At 48.8% G+C, this 20,518-nt stretch overlaps 1 protein-coding gene across 1 annotated transcript; it reads right to left on the reverse strand.

Annotated features, from left to right (window-relative positions):
* Positions 1–455: 455 nt before the first annotated feature.
* Positions 456–19,578, reverse strand: LOC116473801 (putative glycosyltransferase ALG1L2). Its single transcript, XM_058442817.1, is given in 10 exon segments — positions 456–847; positions 1,835–1,910; positions 2,915–3,029; positions 4,553–4,663; positions 5,813–5,872; positions 6,523–6,561; positions 6,744–6,865; positions 7,608–7,711; positions 7,713–7,766; positions 19,396–19,578. Coding segments are annotated over 10 exon segments (996 nt in total). The 3' UTR covers positions 456–715.
* Positions 19,579–20,518: the final 940 nt, after the last annotated feature.

A 20,518-nucleotide genomic window follows, 5' to 3' on the forward strand; every position in this document is an offset into this window, starting at 1 on the left:
AAGTCACTCTCATGGGAAGAATTTTTATATGGGAAATTGGATAAAACTTTCATTGGACTAGAATGTTTGAAGAATGTTAAATTCCAAATCAGGAACCACAAACTGCCCTTTAATAAGACATCAGCTATCTAAGCATATGGGTGCCCCCTTTCTGCCAGCAGTTCTGATTCTTAAGAAAATCACCATAAATCAGACATGAAAATTCTGGCTCCAAAAATAGCATTTTCTTTGTGCAAATAAAAACGTGTGTATCAAGTATGACGTTCCCCCAACGTGGACACACTGGGTTCCTCATAAGGCCAAGCCCGCTGCAGCTGCCACATCCCTGGGCTTATGGTGCAGCAGGTGCTTTTTTCAAGGCAGGAATCAAAGTGTTAGGAACATGGCAGAAAGATGACACCTGGAGACCAAATGCAGGATGAGGAGTACTGCAGAGGTCACAGGGAAGTCACAGAACAGTAATATGCTAGCAGGGGCATGGGGCATGAAGAACAGAAGGAGACAGGAAGGGTTTCTGAGCCTCCAAAGAAGAAATCAGGGCCAACCACAGCTTCCCGGGTCACAGAACCAATTCATTCAGCAGGCGGCACCACTGCCGTAATTTCAGCTTCTGGCCACTGGGAGGCGCTGCTCGAAAGGGTTTGCCCTGAGACTCCGAGAAGAAGCTGCGGGAAGGACAGAAGGAGTCCAGGGGTTTTACCCTCTGGCCCAAGAGTTATGTGTCCATAACAAAAGGGAGCACAGTCTGCACCCAGCTCTCATCCCATCAGAGCTGCTGCGACTCCCGCAGGTTCTTCCGGAACTGGTTTAGCTTGCCTGCAGGATCAGGAAAGTTTGAGAAAATCATCTGCAAAATACTAAAGAGCAGAGCTTACCTCATTTCCTGTCCCCACCGCATCCCAGGTCACCACCTGGCTGACCCCAGGTCCCTGACCCAACAACAACCCCTCCCAAGTTCCTAACTCCCTCACTTGGACTTGAGAGCCTTCACATCCCAGCAGCGCTCCACCTCCAACTTGACATCGTGCTTTCTGGAAACTTCCCCGTATGTCCCACTTTCCCACACTTGGTGCCCTGGAGCACCTTCCGGCCTCTACATGCTGTACGTTCCCGTGAGCAGCCTCCTCTCGGCCTCTGGCCAACACAGTCCCACCCATCTGTGGGTAACAAGGGGGTGTCGGTGTTCTTTTCAGCCTTGCTAAACTTTCTGAATCAAGGATCACAAACTACAGCCTGCAGCCCAAATCCAGCCCACAGCCTGTGTTTGTAAATAGTTTTATTGGAACAAAGCCACACCCCTTAATCTACAGATGATCTGTGGCTACTTTCACACCACAACGGAGTACCATGGTTCGACAGAGACTGGGGGACCCAGTCTAAATGACTTCCGACCTGGACCTTTACTGAAAATCCTGCCAATCATTCTGTTGGCAAGAATGAGGTATTACTTTTTGCAATAAGAAACAAGTAACCTTTGCAGAATTCCACCCATCTTCCAAGGCTGGTCCCAGAAGTTCCCTTTGCCCGCCCACCTACCTGATCCTGATCACTTCCTAAACTGCAGCCTGGCCCACCCGGCTCCAGCATCACTTGTGGAGTGTCAGCTCCATAAATCCAGAGGGCAGGTGGATGTGTGTCCTAGCTTTCCCGAGCCTACTGTACCGAAACGGGACAGCAGAGTAGGCCAGCCTCTGTGACATCTGCTCCCTCCCTAGCTTTTCCACCAGACCCCACATGGTCCCACCCTGGCTGTGGGAAGCAGGGATCAGGGAGCATGGCTCGGTGCCAGTCTCCAGAACCCTGCCCACCCTGGTGTGGTGGCAGACATGGCTACCTGCAGCTGAGCTGCCAGTTCCTCTGAGTCCTCAAAGATCAGGCCATTTTCTTCATGTTTCACCAGCTCATGTAAACTGCAGGGAGAACCACGGGAGCCTGAGAGCTGCCTGGAGAAGACACCAGACCCCTGGGGTGCCCACCTGGGCTCCCACCCACCCCACGCTCAAGCCAGGCTGGGGGTTGGAACAGGGGGTGTGGTTTCTGGGAACTGGTCCTTAGATTTGGCATCTGAAGGGTATAAAGTCCTGGGGGGTGCACGGCAAAATGGCCAAACCGATTTGAGGAGGGAGCCTTAAGGAGGGTTTGTACCTTCTGTGCTGGATGCTCTTCAAGGACTGAAGAATGATTTTTGCATGTTTTTCTTCATTCCATGGCCATAGAACAAGTAAAGGCAACCCCCTGGGGACTGGCTCAGCATATAATAGATGACTCTTCTAGGGCACCAGAATTGATCCCGACATTCCCTGAGCTCAGCTCACACGAGGGACTCGCATCCCTGAATCCCATCTGGGGGCCGGCTCCTGAGCAGGGGCCAAGGGCTCAGCTTGTGCTGGGGCTGCTGCTTCTAGAATCTCCTCTAACACCACCCTTCCAAACACCCGTCTATGCTGGGTGGAGTGAGGCCACAGCATGACACTCATTTAACTGATTCAAACCCACCATGTGAGCTTGGCCAAAAGGGACATGGTGGGAGAGAAAGAAACAAAGAAAACCACATAAGCCTGCAGGCAATTCCCACCAATTCTACTCTAGGAGCAAAAGCCCTGAGTGGAGTTCTAGTATTTAAGATGCTTTTTTTCATATTAGGTTGGTGCCAAAGTAATTGCCATTTTTAATGGCAAAAACCGTGATTACTTTTGTACCAACCTAAATATAACATGAGCTCTAAATGGAAGCAACTACTTCAGTGAGGCTCAGCCCAGCCACAGTAACCATAGGGCTCCTCCTCATGGCCTCCAGTGTGTGCTGGACTGACCGAGGGGCAGGGCCTCACTGTGGGCAGCTCGCTCTGCACTGCTTCCCCCTCAGCGGTGGATCTGCAAAGCTATCCCCAGAAAGATTCAGGTTCTGCTCCCACCACTTGAAGTTCACGGCACATGCAGGCAAACAGCACCTGAACATGTCCACCACCTTCATAGGCAGGTCCAGGCCACTGGAGGACGTGTCCAGACAGATACCCAGGTCCCCCGACCCTGCTAGGCAAGAGGGGTGGGTCACAGCGCTGGTCTCTGCCCTGAGAACACAAATTCTCCCAGCACAGTGAGGCAACATCCCCTGAGGAGAGTGAAAATTGGAGAAGGCCCCCGACAGCCCCAAGCACAAGTGGCTTAAGCTGGCCAAGCAGCCACACGGCCTGGCTGGGACATCTGAAAATGTAAGTTGACACTTTTTCTACGTAACCACAATTTGTTTTTTGTTGTTGTTGTTTTGTTTTGTTTTGAGACAGAATCTCACTCTGTCACCCAGGCTGGAGTGCAGTGGCACAATCTCAGCTCACTGCAACCTCCACCTCCCAAGTTCACCTCCCTCCTGTAATCCCAGCATTTTGGGAGGCCAAGGCGGGCGGATCGCCTGAGGTCAGGAGCTCAAGACCAGCCTGGCCAACATGGTGAAACCCCATCTCTACTAAAAAAAAAATACAAAATTAGCGAAGCGTCGTGGCAGGTGCCTGTAATCCCAGCTACTCAGGAGGCTGAGGCAGGAGAATCGCTTGAACGCGAGAAGGCAGAGGTTGCAGTGAGCCAAGATCACGCCATTGCACTCCAGCCTGGGCTACAAGAGCAAAACTCCATCTCAAAATAATAATAATAATAATAATAAACCACAGCACACCCACCACAAACCAGCTGTCAGTGTGAAAATAAAGCCAAATAGCTTAACATTTCTAAACACTAGCTGGGGCCAGGCGTGATGGGTCACGCCTGGAATCCCACCACTTAGGGAGGCCAAGACGAGAGGATCACCTGAGGTCAGGAGTTCAAGACCAGCCTGGCCAACATGGTGAAACCATATCTCTACTAAAAATACAAAAATAAGCCAGGTGTTGTGGCGGGTTCCTGTAATCCTGTAATCTACTTGGGAGGCTGAGGTGGGAGAATCACTTGAACCCAGGAGGCGGAGGTTGCATGAACTGAGATCGTGCACTCCAGCCTAGGCAACGGAGCTAGACCGTCTAAAACAAAGACTAGCTGGAGAATCCTGCCAGGAAAAGGCCCTCAGCCTCCAACTGCTCTGCTCACTCGAAGCTGGAAGATGCGGCTCTAGAGACGCATCAGGACAAAGCCACGACTCCCCACTTGGAGAAATCAACGGGGAAAGAGACGGAGGCAAAGGAGAACCATCTCACTGGGAGAGGCGACGCTTTTTGACACATCGTACCTGTACCTCCCAAAGCCACTGCCCTCCCACACCTGGGCAACAGTGGCCCCAGCCCCAGGCCCAGCCCTCCTGCAGGAAGGAAGAGGACTGAATGGAGGGCGTGGCAGGCTGAAAGGACGTGGCCTCCTCAAACCCCTTGGTAAAGGACCTCTGGGGCCACCTGGCAGGGAGGGGCTGGCACACCAGGAAGTAGCCTCCTCCCAGGAGTTCAGCTAGAGCCCAGGTCGTGTCCCCAAGTGGCCTCCAGAGCCACCTTTTCAGAAAAAGTACATCCTGCCCACCCCTGTTCCCCCTGCTTAAGGCCCCGCCTCCTCCCTGAGCCTCCTGCTGGCTTCACCTAGAAGCGGGGGTAGTCCTCGGCCCTCCAGCCAGGGGGTGCAGACCTGGATGTGCTGGAAATGCTTCTGGTGGATGAGGCGGCTGTAATACTCCCTCAGAGGCCCTTTGCCTTCATAGAGAAGAGCAGACACTGCCATGGACCCGTCTCTGTCCCTACCACATGGCCCCAGGCCCAAGACACTCCCCCCTAGGAGGGATCCCTTTCCCAGAAGCTCCACCCCTTGGCAGCTCCAGTCAGGCCCCAACCGGGCCCTTCCAGAAGCAACCCAGGAGCCCGGAGACCTGCAGGGGTGTGTGCACCCTGATCCCTGACACATAGCCCTGCACCTGCAGCCAGCTGGCCTAGGGCTGCAAACATGGCGGGGTAAGCACTGGCCTGGCACCCGACCGCCTACTGGGTGGACCCAGCCTTTTGTCTGTGTTGTGCACAGGGGAAATGAGGACTCCCCCTGCCTTGGCACAGCCCCCAGAGCACATGGTGCAGGTTCCAAGCCGCCCCTGCCCTGCCACAGCCCCCAGAGCACATCTGAGACTAGAAACCAGAGAGGAGAGCAGGACCACACTGGGCAGACCCCCTTTCCACGTTCAGTCACCTTGAAAGGGCTCAGCAGCAGTAACTGTGGGACAGGGGCTCTTCCGTTTGAAAAGCTAAAAAAGGCTTGGTTAAGGCACCAATGACATGGCCGGGCACAGTGGTTCATGCCTGTAATTCCAGCATATTGGGAGGCCGAGGCGGGTGGATCACCTGAGGTCAGGAGTTCAAGACCAACCTGGCCAACATGAGGAAACCCTGTTTCTACTAAAAATACAAAAATAAGCTGGGTGTGGTGGGCACCTGTAGTCCCAGCTACACAGGAGGTTGAGCCACGAGAATTGCTTGAATGTGAGAGGTGGAGGTTGCAGTGAGCCGAGATCGCACCACTGCACCCCAGCCTGGGTGACAGAGACTTTGTCCCAAAAAAAAAAAAAAAAGATACCAATGACGTAACAACAAAAAAAAGATGCCTGGAAACTACTGAAAAAGTAGAACGCTTGGTATCTACAGATTCAAATCTGGGCTTCCTGCCCTGCTGTGAAACCCTCTGAGCCTCAGTTTCTCCCATGTCAAGCAGTATAAGACCCTATGGCAGAGAGCTGCAGTGAGGATTAAGGAGACAAGATCGTGGGAAGCACAGGGGAAAGCCCAGCATAAAGGCTACGTGCCCCTCCCCCTCTGCCATCCCCCAACCAAACAGACACCCAGGGTCCCAGGCGGTACCTGTTATCACACAGATGAGAGAAGGAAGATTATGTCCATCAAGAGTCAGTTGTTCAAACTCTGTGTTTAAAAAAAGAAAAAAATTCTACATGGAATTTCTGATAGAATTTTTTTTTTTTTTTTCTGACAGACTCTCGCTCTGTCACCCAGGCTGGAATGCAATGGCATGATCTCAGCTCAGTGCAACCTCTGCCTCCCGGGTTCAAGTAATTCTCGTGCATCAGCCTCCCAAGTAGCTGGGATTACAGGCGCCCACCACCCTACCTAGCTAATTTTTGTACTTTTAGTAGAATAACGTTTTCGCCATGTTGGCCAGGTTGGTCTCGAACTGCTGACCTCAGGTGATCTGCCTGCCTCAGCCTCCCAGAGTTCTAGAATTACAGGTGTGAGCCACCGTGCCCATTCAGAGAAAAATTTTTAAATAAACAATAGCCAGAGTCACCTGGTCAGGTGGAGAAAGAGCACTGCTCTGGCGGGGAGGCCACCAGCCTCTGTGAGATACTCTCCTGGAGGGGGCATTTCAGCCTGAGGGCCTGATCACTCAGTGACCCAACTGGGGATTCAGGGCGGCCCACCTCCACCACCCCTACTGTCCCCAGGCTGCCCCACCCAGTGGCCCAGGACAGGAACATGCTGCAGGCCAGGCAAGCAGCTCACAGCTCAGTGGCCCCCGACAAGCCCAGAGCTCCTCACCGCGGCCACACACCTACTTTCTAAAGCTGCCAGCAGGATAGAGAAGTCTTCATCTTCTATGAGAAGAGAATTGAATGTCAGGGGCCTGTTTCTAGACACCAGTCTTCCAACTCACATGCCCTCCCCTTCTCACTGAGACCGTGGCGGGGTGGGGGCATGCAGGAATGGCAGGGCTGAGAACACAGGTTGGCCAGGTGCCCGTCACACCAACCCCAAGTGCCCCAGGAGTTGTGCAGACCTGTCCAGCTTGTGCTGCTGACCAGCAGGGCTGGCCACTCATGGAGACGTCTCACCAGCCCACTCCCAGCATCCCGCTCCATGAAGGCTGACTGCTCCGTGGCTGGGTCCTCAGGTTCTGAGCTGAAGGAGCAGAAAAAAAAACCCTGTGAGAGGCCACAGAGCAGGCCAAGGGCCCAGAACGGGCAACTCCTGCCGTGGTGAGGCCTGCAGGCTCCCAACAGTTGGGGTGCCTGGCCGCATCAGCAGCACCAGGCCACCCCCGCCATCCGAGGCCTGGGCTTCCTTTCTCTAATATTGTTGCCGGGTGCTAAGGTTACAACAGCAAACAAGACTGACTAATTCCTTTTCTCCACGGGACTTACTGTCTTATCATCCCCTGGACTCAAGATGAGGGTGCTAGGATGCCCTCCCACACCACCCCAGCTTACCCAGGGGCACACTTCAGGGTATGTGGACCTGCACAAAGGTCCGTTCCTTAGCCCCATGAGACACCCCAGGGGACACACAGGTCCACAGATCCTGCCACAGGCCTGGGAACCCATTGGCAGGAGAGTAAGACAGTGCAGGGGTCCACAAACATTTCTTAAAAGGCCAGAGAGTAAATACTTCAGGCTTTGCGGGCCACATGTTCTCTGTTGCAAAACGCAATTCTGCTATTGTAGCTCAAAGGCGGCTATAGACAACTCAGAAGTTAATGAGTGTGTTGTGTCTCAATGAAACTTGATTTACAAAAGCAGGAGACTGGCCTGTAGCCTTAGTTTGCCAACCCCTGGATGAATGGGTTCCCAGGTCTGCAGTGAGAACGGGAGAGGCCAGGGCAGTGGCAAGCAGGAGAGAAGGCAGCTGAGGATGGGAGGCCTACCGGGCCCTGAACGGAGAGTGTGTGCTGCCCAGCTTCATGAAGAGCCAGTGCTGCAGGTCCAGAGGTGCCTCTTTAAAGAAAGATGCCAGCTCGTCGTAGATGGATCACGGCCCTGCAATGAAACCATGGCAGGGCTATTTCATTAGTCCAGCATGGAGGCTACTTTCTGCTCAAACCACTCATTTGGGTCCCGCGCCCAACGTCACCCATCCTCAGCAAAACAACCTTTATTTCCTTCTTCCTGGTTTCCAGAAATTTCCCCTAAAGACCTGAGGAATCATTGAATGAAAGGGGCTTTTTACAAACAGGAAACTTAAGTGGAGTGCCAATACACAACAGGGATTGCCCCAGGCTAGGTCTAAGATAAAACCAGACTGTGGACAACAGGACAGATAAGACCCACATGGCTCTGCACTGCCTGGGTCTGTTATTATGTGGAGGAATGTCTTAGTCTGTTGCTCCTGTGGGTGTAGCTAAAGCACGAACCAGGAGTCTTCATCCTTAGAAAGCAGTTAGACAGACACCTGAGAACCAATCCGAAACTGCAGCCTTCCACAGAACCTTCTGGAACCTTCTGGAATGCAACTCATTACTGCCAGAGGGTCTTTGATGAGAGTCTACTCTCCACCATTTGTCTTCAAAGAGAATACCCACATATTCTCTTTCTGTGGAAAGGTAAGCTATTAGAGTTTATGCAGTCTGGTATATTAATTGAGAGCTTTACTTCAAAGAATGTCACGTTTACGATTCAGTCTCACAGACTGGGTTAAAAAGGCAGTGTTGGCTATTAAGTTGTAAATTATTATGATGATCATTATTATTATTCCAGCAAGCTGTAAGAAATGAGCATTATCTCACAATATCTGCATTTTAGTGAACCTGAAGGAAGAGTGTATTTGCTGGAATTACAGGAGCCTGAGAACCACAGGGGAATTCTCACTGCAGGGTATTCAGGGTCCAAAGCTGATTCTATTTTGCATGCTCAATCCTTCCTCAATTTATTTTTATTTATTTATTTTTTGAGACAGGGTCTTACTCCGTTGCCCAGGCTGGAGTGCTTTGGTGCAATCTCAGCTCACTGCAACCTCGCCTCCCGGGTTCAAGTGATTCTCCTGCCTCAGTCTCCAGAGTAGCTGGGATTTCAGGCACCCACCACAAAGCCCAGCTAATTTTTGTATTTTTAGTAGAGACAGGATTTCACCATGTTGGCCAGGCTGGTCTCGAACTCCTGACCTCACGTAATCCTCCTACCTCGGCCTCCCAAAATGCTTGGATTGCAGGCATGAGCCACCGTGCCCGGCCCTCAATTTTATTTTTCTCTTTATTTATTTATTTATTTAGAGATGGATTTTCACTCTTGTCCCCCAAGCTGGAGTGCAGTGGCATGATCTCGGCTCACTGCTACTTCTGCCTCCAGGATTCAAGCGATTCTCCTACTCAGCCTCCCACATATCTGGGATTATAGTCACGCACCCCTAAGCCTGGTTAATTTTTGTATTTTTAAGTAGAGACAGGGTTTCAACATGTTGGCCAGGCTGGTCTCGAACTCCTGACCTCAGGTGATCCACCTGCCTCGGCCTCCCAAAATGCTGAGACTACAGGTGTCAGTCACTGCACCTGGCCCTTCAATTTAATTTTAATAAAATTATCAAGGAAATAAGCCACAAAAGGACAATGTGCAGACTTTAGAACAGAGCTGTCCAATAGAAATATAATGTAATCCACACGTGTAATATTAAATAATTTAGTCACCACATTAGAAAAAGTAAAAGGGGTGAAATGAATTCTCCTAGTAAACTTTAACCAATATATTCAAAATATTATTATTTCAACATTAATGAATACTTAAAAATTCTTAATGGATATTTTATGTTCTTTTTTTTTTTTTGCTTATGAAGGCTTGGAAATCTAGTGTATATTTTACACTAGCAGCATATCTCAATTGAGATGGCCACATCTCAAGTGCCCAGTAGCCACGTGTGGCCTGAGGCTATGACTCTGGGCAGTACAGCTTTAGGTGAGTCTAGGGCAGGGCAGAGGGGGGCACCTGGGATCAGGTGTGGAGCCTGGGGCCTTGTTTAGCACCCTTTGGTGAGGGCACTTTCTTTCCATAAAACCCAGGTCAAGCGTGCCTCACAAAGGGGCCAGTGGAGGTGCCTCAGTTTACTTGGGAGCTTGGCCTCTCCAGCTTGCCTTCCTACTGCCTGAAGAAGATTGGTGTCCTCTTGCCTTCTCTAGCCCCTTTCCCAAGAACCCTCCCAGAATTTAGTCCTATGAAGGGCCAGGGGTGCAAGGAGTCACCCACACAATGACAGGACCCACCAGCAATACCAGAAGTTGGCCAGCCCTACTCATGCAAATTCCTTTCTGCCAGCTGGATATCACAAGGATTTCAGACTGCCATCCTGTGGCAACTCCATTTTGGGGTCTGGGGATGTAAGGGTTACTGTATTAGTCCATTCTCACTCTGCTAATAAAGACATACCTGAGACTGGGTAATTTATAACGAAAAAGAGGTTCAGTGGACTCACAGATCCACATGACTGGGGAGGGCTCATGATTATGGCAGAAGGTGGAGGAGGAGCAAAGTCACATCTTACATGGCAGCAGGCAAGAGAGTTGTGCAGGGGAGCTTCCCTTTATAAAACCATTGATCAGGCAGGGCACAGTGACTCACGTCTCTAATCACAGCACTTTGGGAAGCCAAGGTGTGTGGATCACCTCAGATCAGGAGTTTGAGACCAGCCTGGCCAACATGTTGAATCCCCATCTCTAATAAAAATACAAAAATTAGCCAGGTGTGATGGCTTATGTCTGTTATCCCAGATTCTTGAGAGGCTGAGGCACGAAAATTGCTTAAATCCAGGAGGCAGAGGTTGCAGTGAACTGAGATCACACCACTGTGCTCCAGCCTGGGCAACAGAGTGAGACTCGGTCTCAAAAAAAGAAAAAAGAATTAGATCTTGTGAGACTTATTCAATGACATGGGAACAGCAGGGGAAAGACCCACCCCATGATTTAGTTACCTCCCACTAGGTACCTCCCACAGCATGTGGTGATTATGGGAACCACAATTAGAGATTTGGGTGGGGACACAGCCACACCATATCAGTTATTGAGCTGGGCATCTTCTTCCTTGAATGCACATTGGCCTCTGACGCACTTCCTGGTTAACCTCATTCCACAGCTGAGAAAACCCAGGCTTGGCACAGGCAAGGGATCTGACCCAACGTCTCCCATCTTATTAGTGGAAGGACCAAGACTGGACCCACAACTGTGCTCCTGTTTTGAGTCACCATGCTGCCCCCAAGATCAGATCTCAAAACAAGCAGACATGGGGGGCTCAGAAAGTCCCCAGCCTAGAACTTTCCTGTCAACCCAATGACACTAAAGGCTAAGCTGGCTGCTTATTATTCTGGATTCACACTAGAATGACCTTGGGGTGTGTTTCACACAGGCCAATGTCTGAAGTTTCATCCCCAGCTAACTGACTATGAATCTCTGGGTTGGGGCCTGGGCACTGATATTCATGCAGAGCTTCTGAGATGATCCTATTGCATTGCCAAAGTCGACACCTGCAGAAACATTGCACACTTTTTCATTCATTTAGTTATTAAATACGTAATATTTACTATTATTTTTCCAGACACGGAAGCGTTGCAAGAATAGTACAAAACAGCCTTCAAACCCTTCGCTGAGATTCCCCAGCGCTACCATTTTACCCCATTTGCTTTATTATTTTCTAAGTGGCAGATGAGTTGTCCTTTACCCCTAAATATTCCTGTGTATTCCTTAATAACAAGGACTTTCTCTTATATAACCAAGGCAATGATCAAAATCAGGAAACTAACCCTGCTACAGTACGGTTTCCTAATGTATGGACCTCATTCGGATTTTGCCAGTTAATCCAATGATGTACATTGGAGCAAACGATCATCCCACATCGTGTATTATTTTCAGTTGTTGTGTCTCTGTAGGTCCCTTTTAGCCTGGAACAGCTCCTCAGTTTTTCTTTATCTTTCATGGTATTGGCATTCTTGAAGAACGCAAGACAGTTATTTGATAGAATGTCCCTTACTTTGGATTTGGCCGATGTTTCTTGGGGGTGATATTCTTATGCATTTGGGGTGGGACTATCACAGCAATGGTGTCATGTTCTCTGTGCATCGCATCAGGAGGGACATGCTGATGGTTTACCCCATTACACCAAAGTGAATGTTGATCGTTCAGTGAAAGTGGGCGCAGGTTCATTGCATTATATTGCAGAAGCCATCGTCAGCCATACTCGCTCTGATTAACCGATCATCTTACATAGCCATTTATCTAACAAGGCTGTAAGGGTCTTGAACTCAGGGTAAGCAAGCCTTAAAGCAGAAGAGAAGAAACAAAGGAAGGCTCTGGAACCTGGAGCTTTGGCAAAGGGGGCAGGTGTGGGGAATGCATCACCAAAGTTGCTCCTGGCATTAGGAGGAAGAGGAAGGAGATCATTCTATCTAGAAGGGGTTTGGAGTTAGCCAGAGGGTCGTGAGAGAGTCAGAGTCTGCCCCCTTGTGGTTTCACTGAGGGCTACACTGTGGTAGACAGGCCTTTCATTGCTGCTTTTGAAAATTTTGTTTCGCAATCCTTCATCTAAAACAGAGCAATTCTTTTTCTAAGTTTTGGCCCACTTTGCTTCATCTGTCTTCTCTTCTCTTATTTTTAGAGACAGGGCCTTGCTCTGTTGCCCAGGCTGGAGTGCAGTGATGTGATCATAGGTCACTGCAGCCTTAACCTCCTGGGCTCAAGCAATCCTCCTGCCTTAGCCTCCTGAGTAACTGGGATTACAGGTGTGCACCACTGCACCTGGCTAGTTTATTTTATTTAGTGTAGTTATTGTAGAGACGAGGTCTCACTTTGTTACCCAGGCTGATCTTGGACTCTTGGCTTCAAGGCATCTTCCTGCCTCAGCCTCCCAAAGTGTTGAGATGACAGGCATGAGCCACCACGCCCACCTCTGTCTTTTCTCTTGGGATTAATGACTTCCACATTAGCTCCAGGAATAATTTCTGTTAAGGTGATGCCTGGCTTGACACTTCTGGTAACTCCCGTTGTTTATCTATTGCTTATCTCCAGAACCCATCTGATGCTTCCTACTTCAAATTGCACTAGCGCCTATCAGCTTGAAGGCATCCCCTGAGCTGCTGGCAAACATGGCCTTTTTACCCACAAATTAACCTCTTATTTGTTTTAATAAATGATCAAAAGTTGGTTTGCCTCCTTTGCATATATTGGTTGGGGCCAAGAGGGGATCACAGTGATTTCTGTCCACCTGGAACCTCAGGCCTCCTGGTGGCCCCTGAACAAAAGTGAGGCAGGCAGAGCAATGAGCAGTGTTCCCCGTCTGCCTCACTGCCATCAGTATTTCTGCCTGTGGTTGTCTTTGGCGTGTTATCAGGATGTGTCACTCCCTCATCTTTGTTCCGTCTCCTTCTTGTATTTACCTTCACCTGGGCTGCTAAGTGCTACGGGAGAAACATTGGGTTGTTGTGGAGATTGTGGCCACAACAAATTTAGGTTCCCCACCCTCAGGTTGTCCCTCACTGGTCTCTTCCTCACACCTTTGAAGAAAAGAACTCATGGAGGTCGTCTCATTCATAAAGGTGAACATTTCACAGAGCAGGGCACTGTTGTGGGTTGAATTCCATCCCCTCTCCCACAAAAGACTTCTTGGAGTCCTGACCCCCAGTACCTCAAAATGTGACATATTTGGAGATAGTCATTACAAAGGTAGACAAGTTAAAATCAGGTTGATAGAGTGGGCTTTATCCAGTATAATGGGTGTCCTTATGGAAAGGGGAAATTGGCCAGGTGCAGTGGCTCATGCCTGTAACCCTAGCACTTTGGGAGGCCAAGGTTCAAGACCAACCTGGCCAACATAGGGAGACTCCTATCTCTATTAAAAAGATAATAAATAAAATAGGCCAGGCACAGTGACTCATGCCTGTAATCCTAGTACTTTGGGAGGCTGAGGCAGGAGGATCACTTGTGGCCAAGGTTCAAGACCAACCTGGCCAACATAGCAAGACCCCCATCTCTATTAAAAAATAATAAAATAGGCCAGGCACGGTGGCTCACGCCTGTAATCTTAGCAGTTTGGGAGGCCGAGGGGAGTGGATCACTTGAGGTCAGGAGTTCAAGACCAGCCTGGCCAACATGGTGAAACCTGTCTCTAATAAAAATACAAAAAAATTAGCTGGGCATAGTTGCGGGCACCTGTAATCCCAAACTACTCGGGAGGCTGAGGCAGGATAATTGCTTGAACCCGGGAGGCGGAAGTGGCAGTGAGCCAAGACTGCACCACTGCACTCCAGCCTAGGTGACAGAGCAGGATTCTGTCTCTAAATAAAAAAATAAAATTATATATATCTATATATATACACACACTACATATATGTGTATTTGTGTGTGTAGATATAGACATAGATATAGATACAGATATATGGAAAGGGGAAATTTTGGACACAGATGCACACAGGGAGAAGGCCACGTGAAGACTGGACTTCTGCTGCCACAAGCTAAGGAGCTGGCGGAAGCTGGGAAGGAGATCCTTCCCTAGCATCCTCAGAGGGAGCGTGGCCCTGACAATGCCTTCATCTCAGCCTTCTGGCCTGCAGGTATGAGACGATGCGTTTCTGTAGTTCTAAGCCATCCAGCTTGTGGTACCTTGTTATAGCAGCCTGAGGCATCTAATACAGCAGTATTCTGAGTCCTTCCCATATAATCTCTTCATTTAATCTTCACCACAACCACCCTGCCCATAAATGCTGTTGTTATTGCCTTCATTTTATCTTCTTTTTATCCATGATGTCTGCAGCACAGAGAGGTTCAGTAATTAACTCATGGTCACTTGAGATAATAAAACCCCACTCTAGGGAACCTCTCATTCCTACTTCTGGCTGCCACCTTCCCTCTCCCCTTTCCTCCTGTCCCCTTCCTCTCCATCTCCTTTATGAGGCCTTCTTTGTTGTCCCATCTCTTCTTTGTATTTTTACTTTTTATTAATTATTTTTGTGGGGGGGGGGAATGGGGTCTCGCTATGTTGTGCAGGCTGATCTTGAACTCCTGGCCTCGAGCTATCCTACTGTCTCAGCCTGAGTAGCTGGGATTACAGGTGTGAGCCACCATACCCAGCTGTTGTCCCATCTCCTAAACGTCTGCCTTCCCCAGCATCCCTGCCCACAGTTCCTGCCTCAGTAGCCCCTCCTGAGCCTCAGTCACTCACCACCTGTGCTGATGAATTGCTGCTCGCCCTACTTCCAGGCAGGATGCCCCATGGCCACTGCAGGCTCAGCCCATCCACAACAGATTCACAAAGCCTGTCCTTCAATGCTGGATTTCCTAGATTTCCCAGCCAACAGTACCACCAGCTTAAAACCCTGCAGCCATGCCTAAATCCTCTATCTTCCTGCACCCCACATCCCCATGACCAACCCTTGCTGATTTTATGGCTAAATTCCTCTCTTTACAGTCAGGACCAGCTGCAGAATTTGCAAAGCCCAGTGCAAGATGAAAACATGGGCCCCTTTATTCAAAAATCAGAGGAAAAGCACTGGTGAAGTATTAACATATAAAGCATTTTCTTTCTTCTGTGGTCTCTGTGTCTCAATTTATCACGATGCTTTCATTTGTTATTTAATGTCCTAAGTAAAAAAAAAAAAATTTTAAATTACTAGCACGGATTATACTGTTCCTCTTTACATTGTGCAATGCCAGATTTAAATAGGAACATTGGACTCAAATGTGGAATCACAGAAATGACATAATTTGTACTTTGCATGTGGGATTTTTTTGCCTCACAAAACAGTGAGACATTGCAGGAAACTAATTCAGCTGTTTTTGTTTGTTTGTTTGTTTTTGTTTTTTTCCCTGAGACAGAGTCTTGCTCTCTTGCCCAGGCTGGAGTGCAGTGGTGAGATCTCGGCTCACTGCAACCTGTGCCTCCCGGGTTCAGGCCATTCTCCTGCCTTAGCTCCTGAGTAGCTGGGATTACAGGAGCCTGCCACCACACCCGCCAAATTTTTGTATTTTTAATAGAGACGGGGTTTTGCCATGTTGGTCAGGCTGGTCTCGAACTCCTGACCTTGTGATCCACCCTTCTCGGCCCCCCAAAATGCTGGGATTACAGACATAAGCCACCACACCCGGCCATTCAGTTGTTTTTATTTCACTTTTTCACACCTATACAATCTACCTCCACTCTCTACCTTTGGCTTACTGATGTGTAAGGAAGAATTGAAAGGAAAAATAACTATGACTCTGCTACCTTTGCCTCTCCTATGTCACCATTTCCCGTGGAAGTGGTTGGCTACTACAGGGAATCAGATGAGTAGAAAAGGCTGGGAGAGGGTTTCTTGTTTGTTCCTGTTTCTTAGATTGCCATTGACTTGGTTTTCAATTCTGATTCTATAATAAGAGAAAGTGCGACCTCTTGGTGCTGTCAGCATCTCTCACAGACTCCGTTGTGGACATAGTAGGTTTCCCTTATGCTAACTGGGAACCTTTCTGGGCTCCCATGCACTGTGGACCCCCCAAGATTCTATGCTTAGGGCATGGCAGACATGCCATGGGGAGTATGGTGGCAAGGGACAGGGGTAACTCATATTGTTGGTGTCTCGTCTGCCCACGCACATGTTCTATTGCCCCGTTGGATTTCACTGATAAAACATAGATTCAGACTGGGTGCAGTGCCTCATGCCTGTAATCCCAGCACTTTGGGAGGCTGAGGTGGGCAGATCACTTGAGGTCAGGAGTTCGAGACCAGCCTGGCCAATATGGTGAAACACACTCTCTAATAAAAATACAAAAATTAGCCAGGCGTGGTGGCAGGTAGCTGTAGTCCCAGCTACTTGGGAGGCTGAGGCAGGAGAATCACTTGAGCCTGGGAGGTGGAGCTTGCAGTGAGCCGAGATGGCGCCAGTGCACTCCAGCCTGGGTGACAGAGCGAGACTCTCAAAACAAAACAAAACATAGATTCAAACATAAAATGAGGAGGAATTTTAAGACAGTGACAGCAGAGCACTAAGCCAAGCTCGGGATCCCTCTCAGCATGGGGCCCTGTGTGACTGCACAGGCCAAACACCCATGAATTCGTCTCAATTTCCATCCCTCTCACACTCTTCCCCACTGCTGTGGTCTCAGTTGGCACCTTCCTCATTTCTACTCCAGAGGACTGCCTGTACCCTGATTTCTTCAAGGGTCTCTCCAGTCCATTAGACGCAGACCAGTCCAGGGTTTCTCTGCATTGCAATCCAACCAGCATCACCCCCCTGCTTACTAGCCTGCAGTAGCTCCCGTGTCCCTTCAGGTTAAAATTCAGACTTCTTAGCAAGGCACTGCTTATTTCTCCAGCCTCTGCGACAGCCTCACGCCTTACAATCGAGCTCTGCTGATCCTGGAGAAGCTCCCTCTGAGCCTTTCCACACCTGTCTCTGCTACTTGAGGGTGATTTCCACCTGGTTACCTCCTGGTGTCACCTCCCACCTGGAAGCCTTCCTCATCTCTGAGTGGGTCAGATGTAGCCATTTTTGCCCTCTCCCTACACACCCTGCATTTCCTCTCTCCCAGCATTCATCTTGTGACGTACAATAAGCAATTGACTAACTTGTCCTTAAGGCCAGGGCCATACCGGGTCTTCTTGGTGACAAATGAGGAAGCAGGGAGCACTTTTGCCCTCTAATGGCATCTGTAGATCACTAGCTGGAGGCCTTGGGACTCTAAGAGCCAAGCTATTCAAGTGCTACAAATAACACCGCATGGCCCCAGTCTTTCCTGTTTCCTCCCTGCATCTATCACGAAGGAGCAGCTATTTTTTGAAGCCCTGCTTTCCTTCCCATGGCTTTGCTCACCCCCACCCTGCTTGGCCTACAAACTCAGAGCTTTAACTTTCCTATAAATACAGTTTCTCTCCAAGTCAACTTGATTCATTCATGCAGGGTCCTAGTTCTCTCTCTCTGCCATTCCAGTTCTCCTCTTTCCATTACATTTAAGAGAACCCTGGATGGGCATGGTGGCTCACAACTGTAATCCCAGCACTTTGAGAGGCCAGGGTAGGTGGATCACCTGAGGTCAGGAGTTTGAGACCAGCCTGGCCAATATGGGGAAACCCCATCTCTACTAAAAAACAAAAATTAGCTGTGTGTGGTGCCACATGCCTGTACTCCCAGCTACTCGGGAGGCTGAGGCAGGAGAATCACTTGAACCTGAGAGGCAGAGTTTGCAATCACACCACTGCACTCCAGCTTGGGTGACAGAGTGAGACTCTTTCTCAAAAAAACCCCCAAAACGACCAAGAAAAGGGCATTCATTTATGGTGTAAGAGTGGAAACCAAAAGGCAGAGGTTCCTCGCTGGAGCTCTGCTGAGACAATGCATATCAGCCATTCAACCTCTTCACCACCCGGCGCACATCCAGAAAAGCCCCACTGGGATTGATTTAGGGGCTATAAATAAACATTATCAAGTAGGTGAATTTGCAGCTACAGAATCTGCAGGTAATGAGGATTGATTGTAGATGCACCAATGAACTGGAGGTCAGATTTTCAACTTAACCATGCAGGACATGGCCAGCAACCAAGAGCTAGAAAAAAGGATTCCTGGAGGGTGGTGAAGAAAATAGAAGTCTTAGAGGCTCAGAGACAGATGAATGTAATCCCTCAGCTGTCACCTGAGCTGTGGCTATAAAATGAGGCAATAGATTAAGAATAGTAAGCATAAGATTGAGGCCAGGCTCGGTAGCTCATGCCTGTAATCCCAGCACTTTGGAAGGCCAAGGCAGGTGGATCATTTGAGGTCAGGAGTTAGAGACCAGCCTGGCCAACATGGTGAAACTCCGTCTCTGCTAAAAATACAAAAAAAATTAGCCAGGCCTGGTGGCACATGCCTGTAATCCCAGCTACTTGGGAGGCCAAGGTAGGAGAATCGCTTGAACTGGGAAGGCGGAGGGTGCAGTGAGCTGAGATCGCACCACAGCACTCTGCCTGGGCAACAGAGTGAGACTACGTCTCAAAAAAAAAAAAAAAAAAAGATTGGGGCAGTCAGAAGCGACCACTGTCAGCAAAGGAAGGATGAGGGGGAGTGAATAAAGGGTCCACAGGAGAATTAAGAAAGCGTGGGCCCTTGGGTCCATTCAGTGAAGTGGAGCGAGGTCACTGGCGAATGTGCCAGGGAATCAATTAAGGATGAATACGAAGCTTGAGGCCAGGCCAGCATAATTGCCGTGTGGGCGCCTGTATTTCTTTACATTTGCTGACTGTCAATCCAGCCTCCTGTGTTTCTGTGAAATACAAAGGAAGAAATGCTGTGACTTCCCCTCACTCTAAGGTGAAACCAAAGGAGGGGAAACTGAGAGACCTGTCCGAAATCCTTCACCGAGCCACTGGGGAGGCTGCAATAGATACAGCCGGTCAACTGACCTGTTCTCTAGCCATGGCTTTTTGGATTTGTCACTTACATCTGCTTCAAGTTTTAGAAACTTCCAGGCTCTGGCTTTTTTGCTGCTGTGCGGAACAAAGCATGTTCGGTCAAGTGTACAGCAAACCTGTCCTGCTCCTAAATCCAGTCATCTTCAAAATAGATTTTTGAGGTTTATAGTGCTACTCTCCAAATGTCATTATCATCCCTAAAGTGAAAAAAAAGGTTTATTGTGAGCAGTGAAATTACCATATAATCTTCCAGTTAACTGAATAATGCACCAAATAAGTGCCCTCAAGCCTTAATTTCTACCTTGAAGTTAAGATAGGTATCACGCTTACCTTGATCATCCTACACATCCTCAAAGTGGGCAGAGTTGAAAGGCTGTCTAAGCGGTTGGGGTGGAAGGCGGTGCCCTTCCACCCTCCTGTCTGTTTGTCAAGCTCTGTTGGTCCTTCTGATTGGTTAGCAACCCTGAGTGTTTCTGAGAGCCTTTTGTTGTATTCGGGGGCAGAACCACTCATCTGGCCAATTCCAAGCAGAAAAGATCAAGTATAGATTTCATATTTGAGTTTTAAGTGCTAGTAAAAAGTTACATTAAGTTATCAAATGCACTGTGATCCTGGCTTCATCGCCAAGTGGCTCTGTAGTTTGCGGATTATGCTGCATCCAGAAGAAAACAAAAGAAAATTGTTCCATTTAGATGCTTGGGGTAAAGGGGGATTGATTCAGTTACTTTTCTTTTTTTTTTTTTTTTTTTTATTATACTTTAGGTTTTAGGGTACATGTGCACAATGTGCAGGTTTGTTACATATGTATCCATGTGCCATGTTGATTTCCTGCACCCATTAGCTCGTCATTTAGCATTAGGTATATCTCCTAATGCTGTCCCCGCCCCCCCCACCCCCCACCCCACAACAGTACCCGGAATGTGATGTTCCCCTTCCTGTGTCCATGAGTTCTCATTGTTCAATTCCCACCTATGAGTGAGAACATGCGGTGTTTGGTTTTTTGTCCTTGCGATAGTTTACTGAGAATGATGTTTTCCAGTTTCATCCATGTCCCTACAAAGGACACGAACTCATCATTTTTTATGGCTGCATAGTATTCCATGGTGTATATGTGCCACATTTTCTTAATCCAGTCTATTGTTGTTGGACATTTGGGTTGGTTCCAAGTCTTTGCTATTGTGAATAGCGCCGCAATAAACATACGTGTGCATGTGTCTTTATAGCAGCATGATTTATACTCCTTTGGGTATATACCCAGTAATGGGATGGCTGGGTCAAATGGTATTTCTAGTTCTAGATCCCTGAGGAATCGCCACACTGACTTCCACAATGGTTGAACTAGTTTACAGTCCCACCAACAGTGTAAAAGTGTTCCTATTTCTCCACATCCTCTCCAGCACCTGTTGTTTCCTGATTTTTTAATGATGGCCATTCTAACTGGTGTGAGATGGTA

The sequence above is a fragment of the Hylobates moloch genome, unplaced genomic scaffold (assembly GCF_009828535.3).
Source record: "Hylobates moloch isolate HMO894 unplaced genomic scaffold, HMol_V3 SCAFFOLD_8, whole genome shotgun sequence".
Lineage (NCBI taxonomy): Eukaryota > Metazoa > Chordata > Mammalia > Primates > Hylobatidae > Hylobates > Hylobates moloch.